Here is a 19,661-nt window from a genome sequence, read left to right on the forward strand (position 1 = left end):
AGGGCACACAGTCCACCATCAACTCCCTTCTCTTATGAAACTTCCAAAATCCAGAATCACTACTCACCTTCACTCATTTGTTCCTCTTTTCTCCCACCTGTGGAAACAAGTTCCACATTTTCTTTAATCTCACTCTTCTCTCCAAGTTTTCAACATAGCTGTTTACCACCATCAAAAATTATCCCCAATCCAAAATGATGAGCTTTTTCTACCACCATTAACCCATCCCAATGTGGCTTCTGTGTCCATCTTCTCCACACCTGTATTCTCCCCTCCCCCTCAAACTTACCCACACCCCTTGTTTCTCCATCTCCCGTCTCCATTTATTGTTCCTCATCCCTGATGTTGGCATTTTCCCTTCTCTTTCTGCTGTTCCTTTTATGCTGATTCCTGGTCCGTTCTGTGTTCCAGCTCTTCCATGAGCCTTGACTGTATATATATATATATATATATATATATATATATATATATATATATATATATATATATATATATATATATATATATATATATATATATATATATATATATATATATATATATATATATATATATATATTAACAAAAAACATTTGGCCTCAACCTGACCAAATAAAAGGAATACAAAAATAGATTAAATAATTATTTTATTTTGTCGGCAGATGCACATATATGAATAAACTTTGGGCAAAACCATCAATCACATCTCTGATTTCAAATAAACATCAGAGGAGATTGAGGACATTGCAGATTGGCACTTAAGGTGAATGTGAAGGGCACACCGAGTCGTCAAGACATTGTCCTGTGCACAGCAGAGCAGACAGCACCATTACACAGTGTTGCTATAACCTGAGAAAAAAAAAATCCATGCAATTTAGAACCAGAGACCAGCAGCACCAACAGGGGCATTTCCAAAACCTTAGATCAATGCCCAATACTCACTCCACAAACATCAAGCAGAGAGAGTAAAACATGTAAACCGAGGTAATTTCATGTGAGCTATGTTTTAGATTACAAGGACAAACAGCCAAAATAGCCTTGGAAACCGTAAGGCACAGAGAGGACAAATTAAAAAAAAAACACGTAAAACAGAAGGCAACAGGTTGTGAAGTAGCCCCAAACGTGAAATGTTGACATTTGTCAGAATCCTCATTGCCCTCTCTGCTCTCCCTTCTCCCTCTGCTGGCGTAGATGTGGTATGTTCCAAAAGTAGCGCAACTGGGCCAGCATGTCCAGGATTTTGCGTTGTGCCATCTATTCAGAGACCAATGCAATGAACAATAACTTTAACTGCAATTAGCTAACTTTCACCTCCACACACATCACTAATTATTTTCTGGGCATGATACATGTGTAGCTGCCCATGCAAGTTTGAAATTCCCAATCAAGCATCAACCAAGTCAAAGTGACTCAAAGAATCACAACAAATACAAGGAAACAAAGCTGCGACTTGTGGTCTGGTTACAATTTGCAAGAGGGCAGGCAGACATTTTTTCTTGAACAGAGTGCACCACACACCTGACTGGCAAAGAAATGACCTTTGATGTTGACAATGATGTTTCCCTGTTCGTCTGGAATTTGATCACGAGGCACCATGACCTCAGCGTTGGTCAGGTTTTGCAGCTCACTCACCTGGTGAAGTAAGCAAAACCAACAAGTTATAAAAAGGAAGCCATGAGAATCGAAACACATGGTTGTGCAGCCTAATTCTATTTACCCGAGTGGTCAATTGATTCAAGAGCACACATGCAAAGGATGCTCCCTTTGCCAAACAATCATTTGGTTTACAAATCGAAATATTTAAAATAATTTTTTTTTTAAACATTTGTCCACACTCATCTCCTATCCTTTCAGTCATCTTCTCCCCCATCCACCAGTTTCCATCCCCCCCCCCACCTCAGTTACTTCTCCCTGCAACCCACCGTACGTCCCCCACGACCAATAATTCGCCCAGCTGCTTCAGCTGGGATGTCAATACTGACTTGAAGGTTCACTTCTTCACGTGGGAGGAAGAAGCTCTCTTCTTTCATCTTCCTGAAAATGATGCCTTGGGCCTGGCATGTGACAGCAAAATTTACTTCAAAACTTATTACAAACCATTTGCAATTTTTCAGCCGTTTATAATGCATAAAAAAACAAAAAAAAAAATTAAACTGACATCACACCCCTTCCATTTCCACCCTGCACCCACAGCCCCCAAAACACAACCCCAACCTCCCAAGTTATCCCACTTTAACATCCTGTTTCCATGGTGTAGTAAGAGTTTTGTGTTACAAACGAATGAAGGTAATTTAAATGCAATCAAGAAAGCACAAGGGCACAAACCTTGAACTGGGCCTCTGGGGGACCAATGATGATGACCGTTCTTTCTTCAGCATCCTCTTGTGAAACAGGAGCAATCTGTTAATTGCGCTCATGTAAAATGTCTGTTCTGACAAATTGTACTTCTTTGACAACAAAGATGAAATTAAATGAATTAATTGTATTTTAATTCGGGTGTATTCATGAAAATCAGCAAACAATCCCCCCTTATGGATGGGGTTCTTCATAAGAACCTCTCCATAAGTGAACTGCATCCTACTATGAAGTTGCAATTTGTCACAGACGGACACCAAAACAAATTTTCATGACAGACCTTTGTTATCAAAAAGCTACATTTATTGAACGGTTTCAAATGGAGAACCTCACCACCATTAGAGCATTTAAATTGTATCAGAAGTGGCAATAAATGTGAATTGTTGCTCCCAGCTTGCCGGCTCGATGACAGAAGATACAGTTTGCATTTTTGCCACCTCTATCCCGACCCCGTTTAGAATCCCGTGTGGGCATGAGCAACTTGTTCTGGAAAATGTTCAATTGCACTCTTCCCTCCAGGGTTTAAAAGCAGGCTGTGCCCCAAAATTTCAAATAAATCCCCGTTCGTACCACCAATCATTTCTCGCACTATTAGCCCAACCTGATTCAACCCTCTTACATACAGGCTACTGTGTTTGCTCGTCATTTTCGTTGGTCCATCCCCTTATATCCAACTGTTGCCTCATAGTAACTACGCTGCCCTTTCACCCCATCACCATGCCCTTCCAGGACTTTCGATTTTGTAAAGCCAATTTTTTGTTTTTTAATTTAAATGCTTGAAAGCAAGGCATCCAGCTTGACATCCATGTGACGATAATGATGCAACACTCTGTCTGCGGAATCACCAATCTGACAGTTTATAGTTTGGTTGAGATTTTAATTCAGACAAGGAAGGTCAAAGTTAAGTGCACTACCCAAACACCACTGCATCAGACCGCAAAAGAACGACACTGCCAAAGACACACACACACAAACACACACACACACACACACACACACACACACACACACACACACACACACACACACACACACACACACACACACACACACACACACACACACACACACAAAAATAATAATAATAAATCTTGATTAGAGCTCCCAACTATATTTCCAAAAACAAACAGATACCAAAGGAAAATAATAAATTGAAGAAAGATATACCTAAGGTGTAAACTGTAAATGATCACAAGAATATATTTGCATGAAGCAGTAGCTGAAGTGAGCACACATCCAGACTGCCAGAACCAATAAAATGCAAAGTTCATGCAAAGGGTGTTAAGGATAGTGTGACGGTCATGAACCCCAGGGAAGGACAAAGCACAAGCACAGGGGTTTAAAACTAGTTCTGTCTAAATATTCTGTTTAAAGATTAAGAATACATGGTTTTCATGTGGAGAGATATGCGTTGCAAATGCGAGTTCGAACAAGTTTGTTCTTTCCTTTCTGCACATTCTCATCTTGAATCATTTCCCGCAAACTCACATCATGATGTCCTCACGTCCTTCCTTTAAATGGAGAAATTGTGGAGAATCTAGCACAAGTTCAAGGAGGCTTCAAATGGAAGCCATCCATCAAATCTCACAGGTGGGCACAAATTTCCAAGCCCCCCCCCCCAGTTCCCGGAAAGTAATCTCTGCAAGGGCCCATTCCACCAATCCGGCGCCATTGTTAGGTCAAAAGGTGGGATCCTGATCATCACAAAGGGAGTCTTGACCCCCCCCCTCACTCCCCTGCGATGCTGAGGAGTGAGGGAGGAAGCGAAGGAATAAAATATGGAACACACAGAGCTTAAGTCAGAATTTGGGAAAAAGAACCAATTTCACCTTTCCTTCATTCCGTATCTAAAAAATCCCACTGTAACAACGTTTCTTTTCTCCATTCTCTTAGTTCTCCTTTATTGCATCTCTGACTTAATTTTGAAATCCAAGTTTGCAATGCATGTTCGTGTTCCATCAATCGTCCTTTTTTTCCCAACTTCAGTGCCAAGTCACCCCACCACCTTACATCTACCAAGTCCTAAACCCTCACCTGTTATCCCCTCTCCTTATCCCTCATCCTACCTCTGCTCTTAGCAGCTTTTCAATGTATTCTGCTTCAGCATCAGCTCCTCTTCTGTTGGCCCAAAGTGTGTGGTGTTCTAGCATCTGTGGGCTCCTGTCTAACCTTACAGATATCTCTCTCAATCAGTCCACTCAACATCACAAACATGCTCCTTCTTTCTACTCATGAATCCTCCCCTCCTCTCAATCCCTCAAATCTTGTACCTCCCCCTACTCACTCCCTTCATCATACCCTCCCTCTCAAAGCATCATTCACACTCTTCCCCCTCGCCTTTCTCAAACCCCCCCCCTCAGCACTCTCCTCTCACCCTTCTCCCTCCAATCTCCACCCCCTGCTCACATCCACAAAGCTGCCTCCTTACACCGCCCTCTCTCTTCCATCTCATCACGTCACCTCCTCAAATCTCCAGCTGCCCTCTGACCCCTCTCTTATTACTCACTGTACCTCAACCCATCACCACAGAGCCTTTTCTCCTCATCCAGCCCTCTCCCCTGGCTCTTCAACAACTCTCCTTACCTCCCCCCCTGCTCCTACACTGCTCCCTCTCCTCCCCTGCACGCATAGCTTCCTCCCCTCCCTCTTCCTAAACAGTGTGGACCTCAAACATCTGAGGCCTTCGCTCAAACCTGACATCTTTCCATACAGGTTGCCACTGACAAACCAGACAATCTGCTTAACAGAAACTTTCCTCCTTCAAAACGTCTCTGACTCCCAAGTATCTCTACCTGGTTACTCCCTCCTTTAGTATGACAGACCTGAGCCTCTTCCTGGTGGAGAAGTTGCTCTCTTCATCAAAGACTCTTCCTCACTCTCCATGCACTGCCCTCACTCCCCCACACCCCCAGGAATACCTCCGGCTACGGCTTCCCCTCCACTCCCATCTCATTTTTATACCTGTGTTGTACCGTCCACCAAACAGTGATGACTCCATTTAAATCTCGCTCTCCGAAAACATGGACAAACTTCTGTCCTCTCATCCCAACTGTTTCTTCCTTGTATGTGGTGACTTCAGTTGTCATCACGTCAGGTGGTTGGGTGTGGGTACCTCTCTCACTTCCCATGGCACTTCAGCAAAAGACTTCTGCGACTCATTGGGACTGACACAATCTGTCAACTTCCTGACCTGGATCTCAACCAACGGCACTCCATCACTTCTGGACCTGATTTTGACCAATTTCCCCAAAAATATTCTATCTGTTCTACCTCCACTCCAATTGGTTCATCTGACCACATGCTAGTCAAAGTAGACATCTCTCTGGCTGTTATTCGAGAACCACCTCAGTGCCGTCGAGTCTGGCATTTCACTCAGGCCAACTGGCAGGGTCTTCAAGCAGCCATCAAACTTCTACACTGGTCGCCCATCTCTACTTTCTTCGACATCAATTCATCGCGGGAACTCTTTCAAAGAAACTTGCTCTCATGGACAAATTTATCCCATCTCGTCTTCAGTTGTCCTACCCTTCCTCCGACCCATGGTACACTGAAGCTTTTGGCGAGGAAGTTGTCCTGAAACAACTTGCCTTCACCTCATGGAAGACAAATCCAACTGAAGACAATCTCAGTTCCTTCCACAAAGCTCAGAACAAGTGTGTGTCCACCCTCAGGAGAGATAGAAAACAACATTTTTCTCATCTCAAGTCTGAACTCTCAAACCTGTCTCCCTCATCCAAATCCTGGTGGCGTCTAGTCAAGTCTGCTTCTGGTGTATGTTCCCCATCTATCCCCTCCCTTACCTCAAATAACCACACTGCTGACACTGCACGTGAAAAGGTTGAATGCCTAAACTCCGTGTTTGCTTATAAGTATTGTGTCCCCAACTCATCGCTTTCTGTACCCACCTGACCCATTCACACCCAGCTGTTTCTGGACCCTCTGTCATTTTATCCTAACAAAGTGGATAGCTTGCTGTCAAACCTTGACTCAGGTTCTGCAACCAGTACAGACAGCATCAGCCTATGACTTTGTGTCCAAGAAACCTCCTTTGTTGCTCTTTCTCACCCTCTTTGTGTTCTCGTCACCCTCTCATTTGCCCAAGGTCATCTGCCATCTGCTTGGAAATCAGCAAAAATTACCACTCTGCATTAAAAAAGGTGCAAAAACAGATCCCTGCAGCTACAGACCAATCAGCCTTCTCCCAATCATCAGCAAAATGATGGAATCCATAATCGCTTCAGTCATCAAATCCTTCCTCTTCTCCAATGGCCTGATTTCTGATCATCAATTTGGATTCAGACCAGGTCACTCTACCCTGGATATGCTGCTTCTGCTCTCCAAACAATGGATGGAGGTACTCAATGCCAGACATGAAATCAGAGCCGTTTCGCTAGACATATTGTGTGCTTTCGATAGTCTGGCACCCTGCCCTACTCACCCAACTCTTGTACTATGGTATCAGAGGCCAATGCCACTCATGGCTCGCAAACTTCCTCGCCTGTCGCAGCCAACAGCTGGTCCTAAATGGAGTTCTCTCATCCCCTCTTCCTGTCCAGGCTGGAGTTCAAGGCAGTGTTCGAGGCCCTGTTCTTTCTCTAGTTTTCATCAATGATCTCTCCGACTCTGGAAAATCCTCCACCTCTTTGCTAATGACTTCACCCTCTGTCGTACCATCTGACATCCCTCAGATCGGCAAGCAGCAGCCTCTTTATTCTCTGCAGATCCAGATAAAACCACAAGCTGGTCCAACATCTGGAACATGCCTTTCAACCCTGACAAGCCTCACAGTCTCACAATGTCTCTTCAAAAGGACAATCTGGAACCCGCTCCCCCCTACCCAATCTACTTTCTCAACAATCCTCTTCAAGAGATCGCTTCATTCAAGCTTCTGGGTCACACTATTTGCCACGATATTTTCTGGGAAAGCCACATTTCCAAGCTGGCCTCCAAAGCCAGTCGCCGACTGGGCATCCTCCATTGTGCAAAGTCCTTCCTTGGCACATCTGAGCTCCTGACCACATTCAAAGCTTTCATCCACAGCCTGATGGAGTACTGCTCTCCCCTCTGGTCTGATCTGGTGCTACCGCCTCTCACCTTTCTCGGCTTCATGCTCTGGAAACCAAGGCATTAAGTATCATTGTTATCTCCCACGCTGAGTTTGAGTCTTTGGCTCCCACTCTCTCATCGCAGGCAAGTTGGTGGTATTTCTGTCTTTTACCATCTACTCTCCGGTCTCACCCCCCTGCTCTGGCTGTGACTCCCACATTCTTTAATCCCACTCTCCCCCCCGCCCCCAGGTCTTCAAAACATCTGTTCACCACCTCATCTTCCCCCTGCTAATCCACCCCAAACTCACCTCCTTCAAATTCCCTGCTTTCTGTCCTGAAAGTCCATGTAGTGTCCATCTTGTTTACCCTGTGTATTCCGCCCCATCCCTCTCCCTCCCACAGATCTCCTAATGTTTCTGTTCCCCACCGTTTTGTCCTTCTCTCCCACTACCCCTCTTATCTCTTGTTCCCCTTGTTGTAAATTGTCTTTTAGCTTACATATGAGCCTCGACATTGCAAACAAAATAAATAAATAAATAAATAAAAATATTTAAAATTCCTTTTCCTCTCACCGCACCTCTTCCACATGTACATGAATCTCTCTCCGATGAATCTTCACTTTTCCAACTTTCTTTCTTTCATTTCTTGACATTGTTCCCATCTTTCTGACTCCAATTATTTCTTCCGTAATTTCCATGATTTTCACCCACACACTGATGCACATTTACGAGCCCAGTGTGCCTTCACGTAAACCAGTTGACTGCCGCAGAGCCACCACCTCATGACACGAGATTTCCACTAGCTATTCTGTCCATCACATTCAGCCAGAGAACATCCAGTGACCCCTTGACTGGGGCGCTGATGGAGCGGAGGAAGGAGACGAATCTGAACTGCCGAGCAGTGGGCGATCACAGCTTCAACCAGTGTTGCGAAAGGTGCAGCAGGCACGTAAAAGACCTCCCTCCAACATTACTTCTTTATCACCACTATTGCTTACCCCTCTCCCCACACCCTTTCCTTTCTCCGGATGTCTGGATCCATTTAACGTAAAGGTGCTAAGTAATTGTCGTGAGGCATCCGGAGGCATGTATATTGCGTAGGGGATAAGAGGCAATGTATATGTGCCTGTACATTTATGAATATTGTGACGCGGAGTTACGGGGTACGAGGGTGGGAGTATCCCTGGTTCTCCCCAGACTCACCGGGAATCGAATCTGTCACACACAAATAAGTTCATGTCATAGCGGGTCACGAATTAACAGCGAAAGCCAATAACTTGACCATGTGATTCAGGGTCCTCCATCTGACAACCGTTTACCTAAGAACACATGATCCTCCCAGGGAATCATGCCCTCGGCAAATGTGCTGTTGTCTGTATTGGATCTTGATTCATGAGGCCGAGCTTTCCGCTAGCATAATGCCTAACTGATATGACAGCCAATTAGTTGGGGAATTATAACCTTTCGGCTAATCTACATACGGACATTGCTGGACCAATGGAAGAAAAGGACCACCATGGGCAGATTGAAAATATAACAAGAATAATTTATTTACAATAAGTGATGAGGGGTACGGGAAGGAGGGAAAGGAACTCAAGGGCTTTAATGGTGTCAAAGCGCAACTGGGGCAAGAAAAGGGGAAATGCAATCAAAAGAGCAATCAAGATGTGTATTTACAAAAAGGAAAGAAAACGTGAAAGTCAGCTTAACCTTTGCCTTACTTACCAGATAACAAAACAGGGTATCCATCATGCCACACACACACGGAGAGACAAATTGGGAAGGGCAGGGTGGCCTCAGCCTACCTGTATGTATGTCACTGTCACCCGCCCCAGCTTGGTACCTCTCTCCAGAATGTCCCCAACACTGCTCCGCACAACTGAGGGTCCACAAGCTCCGTCAAAAGCATGAACCAAAGCGTCCAGGGCCAGAGAAGCAAGGGCAATGCAGTGTCCGAGACCAGGGCAGAAATGAATGTGACGACCGGGGTGGGGGGGGAGAGAGAGAGAGAATGCGTGCAACAACCAGGACAGAGACAGCTCGAGGCAAGAGAGAGCGAACCAGGCACCAAGCGCAGCTTTATAGTCCCTGGGGCAGGTGGGGTCAATGAGCCACACGTCAGATCCTCCAAGGCGGTCTAGGACCAGCTATTGGGCCATGTCAGATCCTACGAGCCGGCCCCATGCCAGCCATTGGAGAGTTCCCCCACAGCCTCGCCCATTCTACTGCCCGGCCGGATATTCACTCACTTGGTCCTTCCGACTGTCATGAGCAGAGCTCCACACTTAACATGGGCAATCGCCCTTTCTACCCCCATGCTCCAGGGACGAACCCCAAGCATCCAGAAATATCCATGGCATAAAGCGAGGGAATGGGGCAATAATTTCAGGGAAGCTGGGTCATGTTCTGGTCAGTTTGTCAGTCATTTTGGGTGGAAAAGAATGAATGGAGATAAGGGGAACAAAATACAGTACAGGGGTAGACCGCAATAAATTACATTACAGGGTAGACGTCCATTCATACCAACAGACAAACAAGGAGTTTGTGGCGCTTAAAACAATAAATGGGAATTTGGTGTGTTGAAGAATACTGGTGTTAGTCGCACACATTGAAGGCCATGGCAGTAAAACATGCATGTCCGATGTCGTCACGGCACACGTCATCACGTGCTGATGTCTCTATTATCCCAATGGGTTGAGAGGGGGAACCAACTACCCAACACAACACAATTAATTACATAATAACCCCCCTAGGGAAGGCACTATTCTTAACGTTCATAACAGAAATAACTATTCTAAAGAGTCTACGTGATGCGAGCATTTCAATCTCAGCATGCGGTTTATAAAACCACAACATTTGCTTGCCTTGCCTTTCCTGAATTCCCCAAACACCATTTCTCCTGCCAATTTCCTGCTTGTACAATAAAAATTAGTTGATATAATGTTTTGACTTATTCTGCTCAGGTTTAATCTGAGATAGCAGTCCTGGGGCAAATGAACCAAGTGATTAATTGGTCTGACAGGCTATAAGGTGTGATGCGTAATGCTGATTTGCTCAGTGAATTAATAGCCATTACGAAGTCGCAGGCACAGTTCTCAATCTGCTTCATTCATCTCACAGGTATGGTAACCCGACCCTGGGTGCGAAGATCCGGCCAGAGGTGACTGTTGCAAACGACGTCCGTGGTCTTTTGATAGATATGCCAAGCTTTCAGAGTTATCCGACCCGTGTCCGTAACAATGTTAGTCGAGTTTCAAAGAAGGCATAATTTTAAAATCTGACAAATCACTTGTTTTCATTTAAGCATGTTCACAACTCATCGATTTAAGCATACAGTAATTCAGCTTTTATAATTAATATGAAATCTGGGTTGTCCCTCATGTTTGAAACCCCACTCAATTAAGAGACCATATCAATGTATTTATGTTTGCAACATGATGGGTGGAAAAGAGAGCAGTGGTAAATTAACCGACCAATAAAAGCACGTTACCAATACAGATCTCCCGAAATACGGCCATAATCCCTTAGGAAAAGTGTGTAAAAGTTCAGCAATTCTGAATTGCTCTTTGATGCATTATTTCCTTCAGGCGACATCAGCAAGACAAATCGACTGAAAATGCAGAAATTACAGTCAACCTGGAAACTGCCTTAAACTACACAATATTAAGTATCATGAAGGATGCCTTACTTTCAGAACAAGCACATCAGTGACAGTTGTCAAAATAGATTTACCATTCAAGAGCACACAAAGAAAATTCTTTGAAATTGGCAGATTGCATATTTTTGCCTTCAAATGTTATCAGAAGCCATTTCAAGTTGGTTGCAATTGTAAGTGCTATTCATTGCAGATAGAACACCAGAGGGTTTTGCAACAGGAACGAAATAAAACAGCAATGGGCCTGATTGAAATAACAAACATCAAAGCAGATAAATGGCAAGCAGAAATATCTCGAAGAGTCAATATTTATGACATATAATTGGATTTGAAAAGGACAATGACAATACTGCATTGAGTAAAGATATAGAGGCTGGAGTGCCACAATTTTCTTGGTCACATTTGCTGTTAATGCAATTACAATAATCTCTCTGATGCGTTACAAACTCTTTCTCTCAACTTTCCTGACAATTCCACGTTACGCCTGCCACACAGCACCCTATCACAACGAAAGACCAGCAGCAGCCACATCCGTAAAAGCATGCCAGATAACGAATCAGATGCAACAGGTCATTCAATTCCAGAATAGTCTCATTATTACCTAGTGCTGCTAGAAGGATGTGCATGCGTGTGCGCGCACGCACACTTCTTTGATCAGTTACTAGAAGAAGTTGAACCCCTTAAAGAAAAACATCCCACAATCAACCACGACATCTCAGCAGACCATATAATCAAGGCTGGTCTCCAAGTCAGCTTCCAAGTGGATATCCTCCCTTGTGCAAGGTCATTTATTAGTCGATCTGAAATTTATTAGTTTATTAGTCGTCCACAGCTTAATCGAGAACTGTACTCTCTCTCATGGCAGACTGGCTTTTGCTGGCCCCTCTCTTCCAGTATTTATCCACCTGGCCATCCCCAACAGATGCATTTTAGTACCCCTCTACTTGTCCAAATTCCAAAATAGAGGCTTAATCACCTTCACTCTTTTGTTCATCTTTTCTCCCACCTATGGAATTCACCCTGTTCCCCCCACCCTCCCTCCCCCCTCAAATGTGCAAAAGGAGTCTCGAGTGAAATAGTCGACATAGTTTCCAGCCTATGGAGATGCTGATCCTGCAAGATCTTACAGTAACATTCTTCTATTCTTGCGGATTCTATTCTTGCGGATACACTGGTACTCATTTCGCTGACCTTGGAAGGATGACAGGTTGAGTCGACCTGACCTGGTGTTAATTCAGCAGCCAACGGGGCTCAAACTCAGGACCCGAGGATCCCAAGCCGGCCACCCTAACCACGAAGCCAACACAACGCTTGGCTTCTAGTAACGTCACTGGTTGGCAGGTAGCATCTTCATCAATTAGAAACACTTTCTCCTGCATGTGTGCCATGTGCATTAAAATGTGTAAGAGTGTATAAGGTTCAATTCAAATGTATCCTTCTATAAATTTGAAATTGGTCACTATTTTTGACACCCGAGGCATCAAAAAGCTACATATATCAAACAAACAGTTTCAAATGGAGCACCACACCACCATTAAAGCATTTAAATTGCACCAGATTTGTCAATAAATGTGAATTGTTGCTCAGCTTGCTGGCTCGATCACAGAAAATGCCATTTGCAATTTTGCTGTCTCCATCGCTACCCCTTTTAGAATCCTGTGTGAGCACAGGCAACTTGCTCGTGGTCATAATATGTTTGAGGTTACACAAAACAAGGAGCACAAGATTCTCTAATGGTGGCCAGACCATCTCAGTAACTCGAGGTCCCCTACCTTTTGGGTGGTATGACCAATATATCTGTGTAATATGAAAGCTAAATCGTGAACGATATTTGAAATGTCGCATACATACGCCAAGCTACTGAGATGGTTGTCATGGCAATATAATTCAACCAATCACAGCTGTGATCTAATCAAGTCGAGATAGTGTCATGAGGAATAGCTGCAATGTGAATGCTAAATTTCAATGGTTTTTGAAATACCGAATACACAAAACTACATGGACGGATATATAATCGGTCGGTCAGAGCTCATTCTAAAATCCCCCATCTCCAACCTTGTCAGAGGGGCAGGAAAAAAATTAAAAATAAAGACTCCATTTTCATCTCTTTTCTTCCAAAGACATGCATGTTGTTTTGTACATCACCATTTGATATCTTTTTGGCTACGACAGCATTGTAGTAAATATTTTGACCATACATTCTGAACATCCAATGGATTTCATGTTCGCTTTCAGGCAATCAATTCACAGCAAATAAAATATTATTTTCCAGACTACGCTCTTTTTTATCTATTTCTCCAAAATGTGACAGGAATTAGACACAACCATCTGGTGACGTGGAAGTGTGAGTTGCGATGACAGAACAATTATTTGGAGCCAAATTGCTAATGCAGTGATTTCATGATATATTCAATCGATTTCATAGTCAGAAACAGTATCTGGTCTGAAGCCTGGTGTTGGCTTGGGATCCTAAGGTCCTGAGTTCGAGCCCCGTTGGCCACCAAATTAATGCCAGAGGGTTGACCCAGCCAGTCATCCCTCCGAGGTCGACGAAATGACTACCAGTGTAGACTGGTTATGACTACCAGAAATGACTACCGGGTCATACAATGGTCCCATTGTATGACCCGGTTAGAATAGGTGTACCATATCCCTGTGTGTCGTATGAGGTGACCAGGGTTGGCGTCAGGAAGGGCATCCGGCCATAATACATTGCCTCAAGAAGGGAACCATGATTGCATGGAGCCCAAAAAAAGCTAACCCCTGCTCAGCAAGGAAAAGTGGCTGTACTGTAAAAAGGCTGTTTAAAACAGTATCTGGTCTGTCCTAGTAGATATAACTATCTGCTACAAATGCAAAGCAGAGAAAAAGGCAAAAATGAAATGTAGAATGGGGGGGAGGGGTGGCGAGCAGGGAAGTACCCGTATGACAGCCCCAGAAAAGCGAGCCAGTTGTTGAATGTGTCTCCCTTTACGACCAATCAAAGCTCCTACTGCTTGTGCAGGAATCTGTAGCCGCACTGTCTCTGAATGTTGTGCCTGTGGGATAAAATGTTAAGAAGAGGAAACGAGGGTGCAAAGATCAACCTGACTAGAAGTAAAGCTGCAACAACCAAAAGAATCAACAAACTTTCTCCGATCTTCTGACTGCTACAATATCTGACTTTTCAAATAAAGAACTCCATTCTGAATGGATAGAAGTGAAACATAAATTGCATCTCATTTCGTTTCGGCATACAAGTTCCACGATCAACTTACTTTTCCTTTACACTTCCAATAAGATATAGAATTGAACTAAAGCCCAGACCAATAAACTTCACAGGTTGGATATGTTTACAAATATCGAAGTCGATGTACTGTTTGCTTTTGGCTGTCATACATCATTCAGGGTATTTCATAAAAACACAACCCAAAGTTGTTTTTATACTTTTTCAATTTTCCATCGAAACAACATGAAACTTGCACATAAGAATCTTTGTAATATGTAGAATAAAGTAACATAAAAATGAAACTTGTGATTTCAGCAGACAGTTCACAAAACATCTTCTAAATGGCTGCCCTGCTGCAGCAGGCACAAATGGATCCTCCTCGTAAAGTTGTCAATAACTCGGCTGCATTCCTGAACCGGAATAACTTTGATGTTGGTGGCAATTGCATTTTTGAGGTCGTCAATAGTCTATGATCTCCCCTGGTGCACTCTATCCTTCAGGTAACCCAAAATATAGAAGTCAGGTGGGGCGAGATCCGGAGAATGTGGCACCCGTTCAACATCTGTCCTCGAGATCATTTGACCACTGAATTTCTGTTGTAGCCACTGTATTGATCTGTTGGAAGTGTGAGGTGTGGCCCCATCTTGCTGACATCATTGCACCACCCTATTAATGTGGTGCTTATTCGCTAATGCAACCCAGGTCTTCTGGATAACTTTCCCAGACCGTTCAGTGATTATGGTTACCGATTTCCCTTCCTCATCTTGAAACCAGAAAGGCCCAATGATGCCAGATTTGCTTAGGGGAACCCATGCAGTTCATTTCTGGATGTGCAACAGCCTTTTAAGAAACTTCAACAGGAGAACTACAGTAGAACCCCAAAACATGTTGTTTTTGGAGTTAACATGACCACTTAAAACAAAGTCGGCCTCATCAGAAAACCACATTACTCAGAAATTTGGATCCCCACACACTTTTCCCCTCAAACGATTCACACATCATCAAACAAAGTTGTTTATCATTGTCTGTTAGTTTTTGCTTCATTTGTTTGTGATACGGGTACATTTTAAGTTCTGCTTCAGAATTTTTTGTGCACATGAGAAAGATAAGATCAATTCTTGAGATCGACAACACAACGGTTTCCTGGAGCACCTCAAAAATGCTTCATGGACCACTTCAATGGTTTCTCGTGATCTTGCAGGTCCTCGGGTGACCAGCCTTTGAGCAATTAAGATTTTGTACTGTCCCGTGGAACTTGAACCTCATTTTCAATCGAAAAATAGCAGACTTATCTTGGGATAATCTGGTCTCGAACTTCTTTCTGAATCGTATTTGAGTTTGTTTAAATGACTGTGGCAAAGAAAGACACCACAATAAAGATAGTTTGTTCAATTGTCCATCCCGTTTTCAAAATTAATAGTATGACTGATGTTTGCCGTTTTTCCTCCAACCGATGCTTCAGAGAACCTGCAGTATAAAAAAAAAATTTGTATCAAAAAATACAACTTCACATAACTTTAATAGGGTTTCATATTTTATGAAATGCCCTGCATGTGACAATTGAGCAATTGCCCAGTTATACTGTATTCCATAACACTAACCAACATGTAAACATAAGGGATCATCCTGCCTTTGCAAAGCTTATATCTACAGTGTAGATGTGAATCTACATTCTACACTTTAATACAATTGGGTCTTTGTATTTCAACATGCATCTCAAAATACCATAATCTTGGAACAAGGCTATAACACAGATTGTCGAACACTACAGCAACATAATTTAATTGATTTTGCATATTTAATGTACAGTAAACCAGTGTTTAGTTTGAAATGACATTGAAGAAGGTCAGTTACACATTAGTACGAAGACGGACACAGACAAGTTTCTTTTGAGCTGCTTAAGCAGAATCCAATATATATATATATATATATATATATATATATATATATATATATATATATATATATATATATATATATATATATATATATATATATATATATATATATATATATATATATATATATAGATAGATATATATATATACACACATACATACATATCTATATATACACATACATATATATTGTTGCGGATTCGCGCCCGCCGGCGTGCTGACGGCCACGTAACTCGAATCGCAGCACGTCGCCCACCGGACGGACAATCCAGTCGTGACCCTCTCGGACTAACGCCGGGAACCAGTCACGGGTGGACCTTTCGGTCTCACCGCGATCGAGCCAATCAGCCCCCGCGTGGGATAGGGTTGCTCGCCAAATTCGACCTACCTAAGTACCCACGCGGAGGGTAGACCGGGCGATCGCACCTCGCCGCAGGTCGACTTCGGACACGGGCCACTTAAGCGACCCGTTCCGTACTATCGGGATAACCGAGCGGTGTTATCGTCGACCTCGACGGTTCGATTAATTATCGGGCGTATTCAGCCCACTACCAACCCTTTACGTGAAGCAAGATGAGGATTCAAAGAAAGAAATGACGAAGCGAAGCGGGAAACAGTTCAACACAAAAGCACATTTATTCGCGGCACACGGGAAGCACACATATACAATTCCACCAAATGCACACAGAAAAGAAAAACACAATTCAATTTACACAAAAAGCAAATGTAAAAGCGAGGACACAATGCAGAGCTAATACCGACTACCGAGCACACGGCAACACTTATACAATTCTACTTCACAGACGGCGCCGACAACACATACCCAAAACCAAGGAAAGAATACCCTCAAAGATGAGGCGGGCCTGAGGCCGAGACCGGGTCGGGCCTACCCGTCTGGTGATGAGACGCGGAGCGGCGATGGTGCCTCAACTCCGCGGGCCTCGCGGGCAGTGTCTGGTAGGGGGTGGGAAAGGGGCCCCCTTGGTCGCACTATCTCAGCGCGGGGGGAAACAGGAGGGGGTTGCTGATGCTCGGGGTATAGAGGATTCTTATTGTCCCGCGACGAGCGTCTCCACCTCGGCCAGGTCGCGCTGTCGGCCTCCCTGGGGTGCAGCTCCCTGCACGACGCGAGCACCCCCTCGTCTGCCCTCGCCGCCTCTCCACAGCTCCGTCCCCTCCGTTCCGACTCCAACGCACACGACGACCAGCTCCTTCTTGCCAACTCCACCGCCCGCGAAGTCTTGACTCTCTGTTCCCTCTCGACTCTCCTCCTCTCCTACTCTCCTACTCTCCTACTCTCTGGACTGACGAACACGGTCGCTTTTTATCAGCCCCGTAGCTTCGCCCTCTCATCTTTGACCCCCTCCCTTCGACCTTTCACCTCGCTCCCCATTGGCCCGAGAAAAAGTGGGCGTGAATGCTTTTTGATCCATAAATTTGCATATATCGATCGCCCTCCAACGCCCTGGGGGCGGGGCCAATTCGCCCCTCGCTCACCGATTGGACGGCAAAAAGTGGGCGTGTGTCGTTTTTGATCCGTTTTTGAAGCACAAAATCCGTGATTTTGTACACGCTGTTCGGCGCGCGCCCTGCACGAGTCCAACACCGGTACCCACAGGCGGCGCAAGAACGGTGGCGATGCGACGGTTGCGAGGTGTGACGTGAAGGTCGTGGCGGTTGTGGTGAAGCGGTGGTTGGTGGTGGTAACAATGGCGGTTGGTCCAAATTAAAGATAGTAAAAGAAAAACGGCTATCCTGAAGAGTCGCAGCACGCATAAATAACATTTATTCCCACTAGACAACGGGTTTGGGCCTAACTACACATGTACTTACCGAGATACCTCACCTAAGGGACCTGAATGGTGGTTTGCGAATTTGGTAACCACAACAATATATATATATATATATATATATATATATATATATATATATATATATATATATATATATATATATATATATATATATACACATATACTGAACAAAAATATAAACGCACCAACCTAAATATCTAAGTCAAGATTGCCATTATGAGAAAATGGTCAAACCGATGATATGTTTGAGCAATGGTTCCTTTGTTTTGCTCAAGACAGATGTTCCCATTGAAATTGACCACTCTGAGTGTGTGGACTCACACGTTGAGTAATCCTTCCCATGAGCACCATGGGGCTTGACAGAGTGATGGTCAGTGAGCGTGACCAGGACACAAACACTCCCTATAGCTTGCCCTATAAAAGGCCTCCCCAAAATGTGGACTGGTGCCAAATGTCAACATTCCACAGATGTCACAAATCTTGAGGGAGCGTGCCATTGGCATGCTGAATGCTGGGACGTCAGTACGGGCCTTTGCAGCACACTTCAATGTCCACCACTCCACCATTAGCCACCTGAGAATGCGCCTCAGAGAGACTGGAAGCACCGTGAACCGCCCACATGCCCGGCGACCACGTGTGACCACCGCCGGTCAGGATCGTCACATGAGGCTGCAACATCTCCGGGATCGACTCCGACCGGCCACGAGGACTGCCGATGAGACTGTCGGGCTGCATAACAGGCGCATTTCAGCCCAGACGGTGCGTAACCGCTTGAGGGAGGCCAATCTTGAGGGAGGCTAACACCCGCTACTGACTGTGTGAACTCTGACAGTGACCCCTCGGTTGTGTCGGCTGTTGTAGCGCAAAGACTGTCGCCAGAATTCTCAAGGAACTCTTTGAAATTTAATGCTCAATTGTCATGGATTCTATTACCAAATTGTTGTGAAGATTTAGTATTAATGAGTTCGAGGTAAAAATAGTAACAATCGCTTGGTGCGTTTATATTTTTGTTCAGTATACATACATTTTCATATATATATATATATATATATATATATATATATATATATATATATATATATATATATATATATATATATATATACACACAAATATATACATATTGTTACGGTTGTGGAAATTCGCATTACACCATAAAGAGTCCTCAGGTGAGATATATCGGTAAGTTCATGTGTAGTTAGCCCAAACCCGTTGTATAGAGGGTTATATGTGATTCATCCAGGCTGCGACGCTTTGAGTTAGCAATTTTTCTTTCTCTATTGTTATTTTGGACCATTAAGCCACCAACAACGCAAACAGCCACTACCTTTACAACTCCATCCCGCAAACGTCGCTTCATCGCCATTCCCAAATGACGCCCGCCAACCACCAAACCACCACAGCAAACCCCCACACCTTCGCCTATCTCCTTCTACAACCATCGACCACACCACGAGTCAATACCAAACGTCGTGCTGTCCAGGGCCCGTTCGGTAATTGATGCCGAACGCGTCGAGCCACGGGTACGAATGCGTTCCTCTCAGGGAGAAATTCGGATCAAAAAGGCTTCACGCCCCCTTTTTCTCCATCCAATGGGCGAGCGTCGGGCGGTATGGCCCCGCCTCCAGGCGCGATGAATGTGAATTCCTTTCAGGAAGGAATTCGGATCAAAAAAGGCTCACGCCCCTTTCTTCCGCACCAATGG

The 19,661-nt window shown here is 44.2% G+C and overlaps 1 protein-coding gene across 4 annotated transcripts in view; it reads right to left on the minus strand.

Moving 5' to 3' along the window:
• Nucleotides 1-609: 609 nt before the first annotated feature.
• The window catches only part of LOC147021309 (insulin-like growth factor 2 mRNA-binding protein 1), an 88,100-nt gene continuing 69,048 nt past the window's right edge, over nucleotides 610-19,661 (minus strand). For all 4 annotated transcript variants that reach the window (XM_085891143.1, XM_085891142.1, XM_085891139.1 and 1 more), the window contains 5 exons: nucleotides 13,958-14,074; nucleotides 2,305-2,379; nucleotides 1,902-2,033; nucleotides 1,498-1,611; nucleotides 610-1,233 (listed from right to left, as the gene is read on the minus strand). In XM_085891143.1, coding sequence (XP_085747269.1) covers nucleotides 1,129-1,233; nucleotides 1,498-1,611; nucleotides 1,902-2,033; nucleotides 2,305-2,379; nucleotides 13,958-14,074 — 543 coding nt within the window. In that variant the 3' untranslated portion in view covers nucleotides 610-1,128. The remainder of the gene's footprint in view (nucleotides 1,234-1,497; nucleotides 1,612-1,901; nucleotides 2,034-2,304; nucleotides 2,380-13,957; nucleotides 14,075-19,661) is intronic.

This window comes from Eptatretus burgeri, chromosome 8, assembly GCF_056783735.1.
Source record: "Eptatretus burgeri isolate ZD-2024b chromosome 8, Ebu_testis_v1, whole genome shotgun sequence".
Lineage (NCBI taxonomy): Eukaryota > Metazoa > Chordata > Myxini > Myxiniformes > Myxinidae > Eptatretus > Eptatretus burgeri.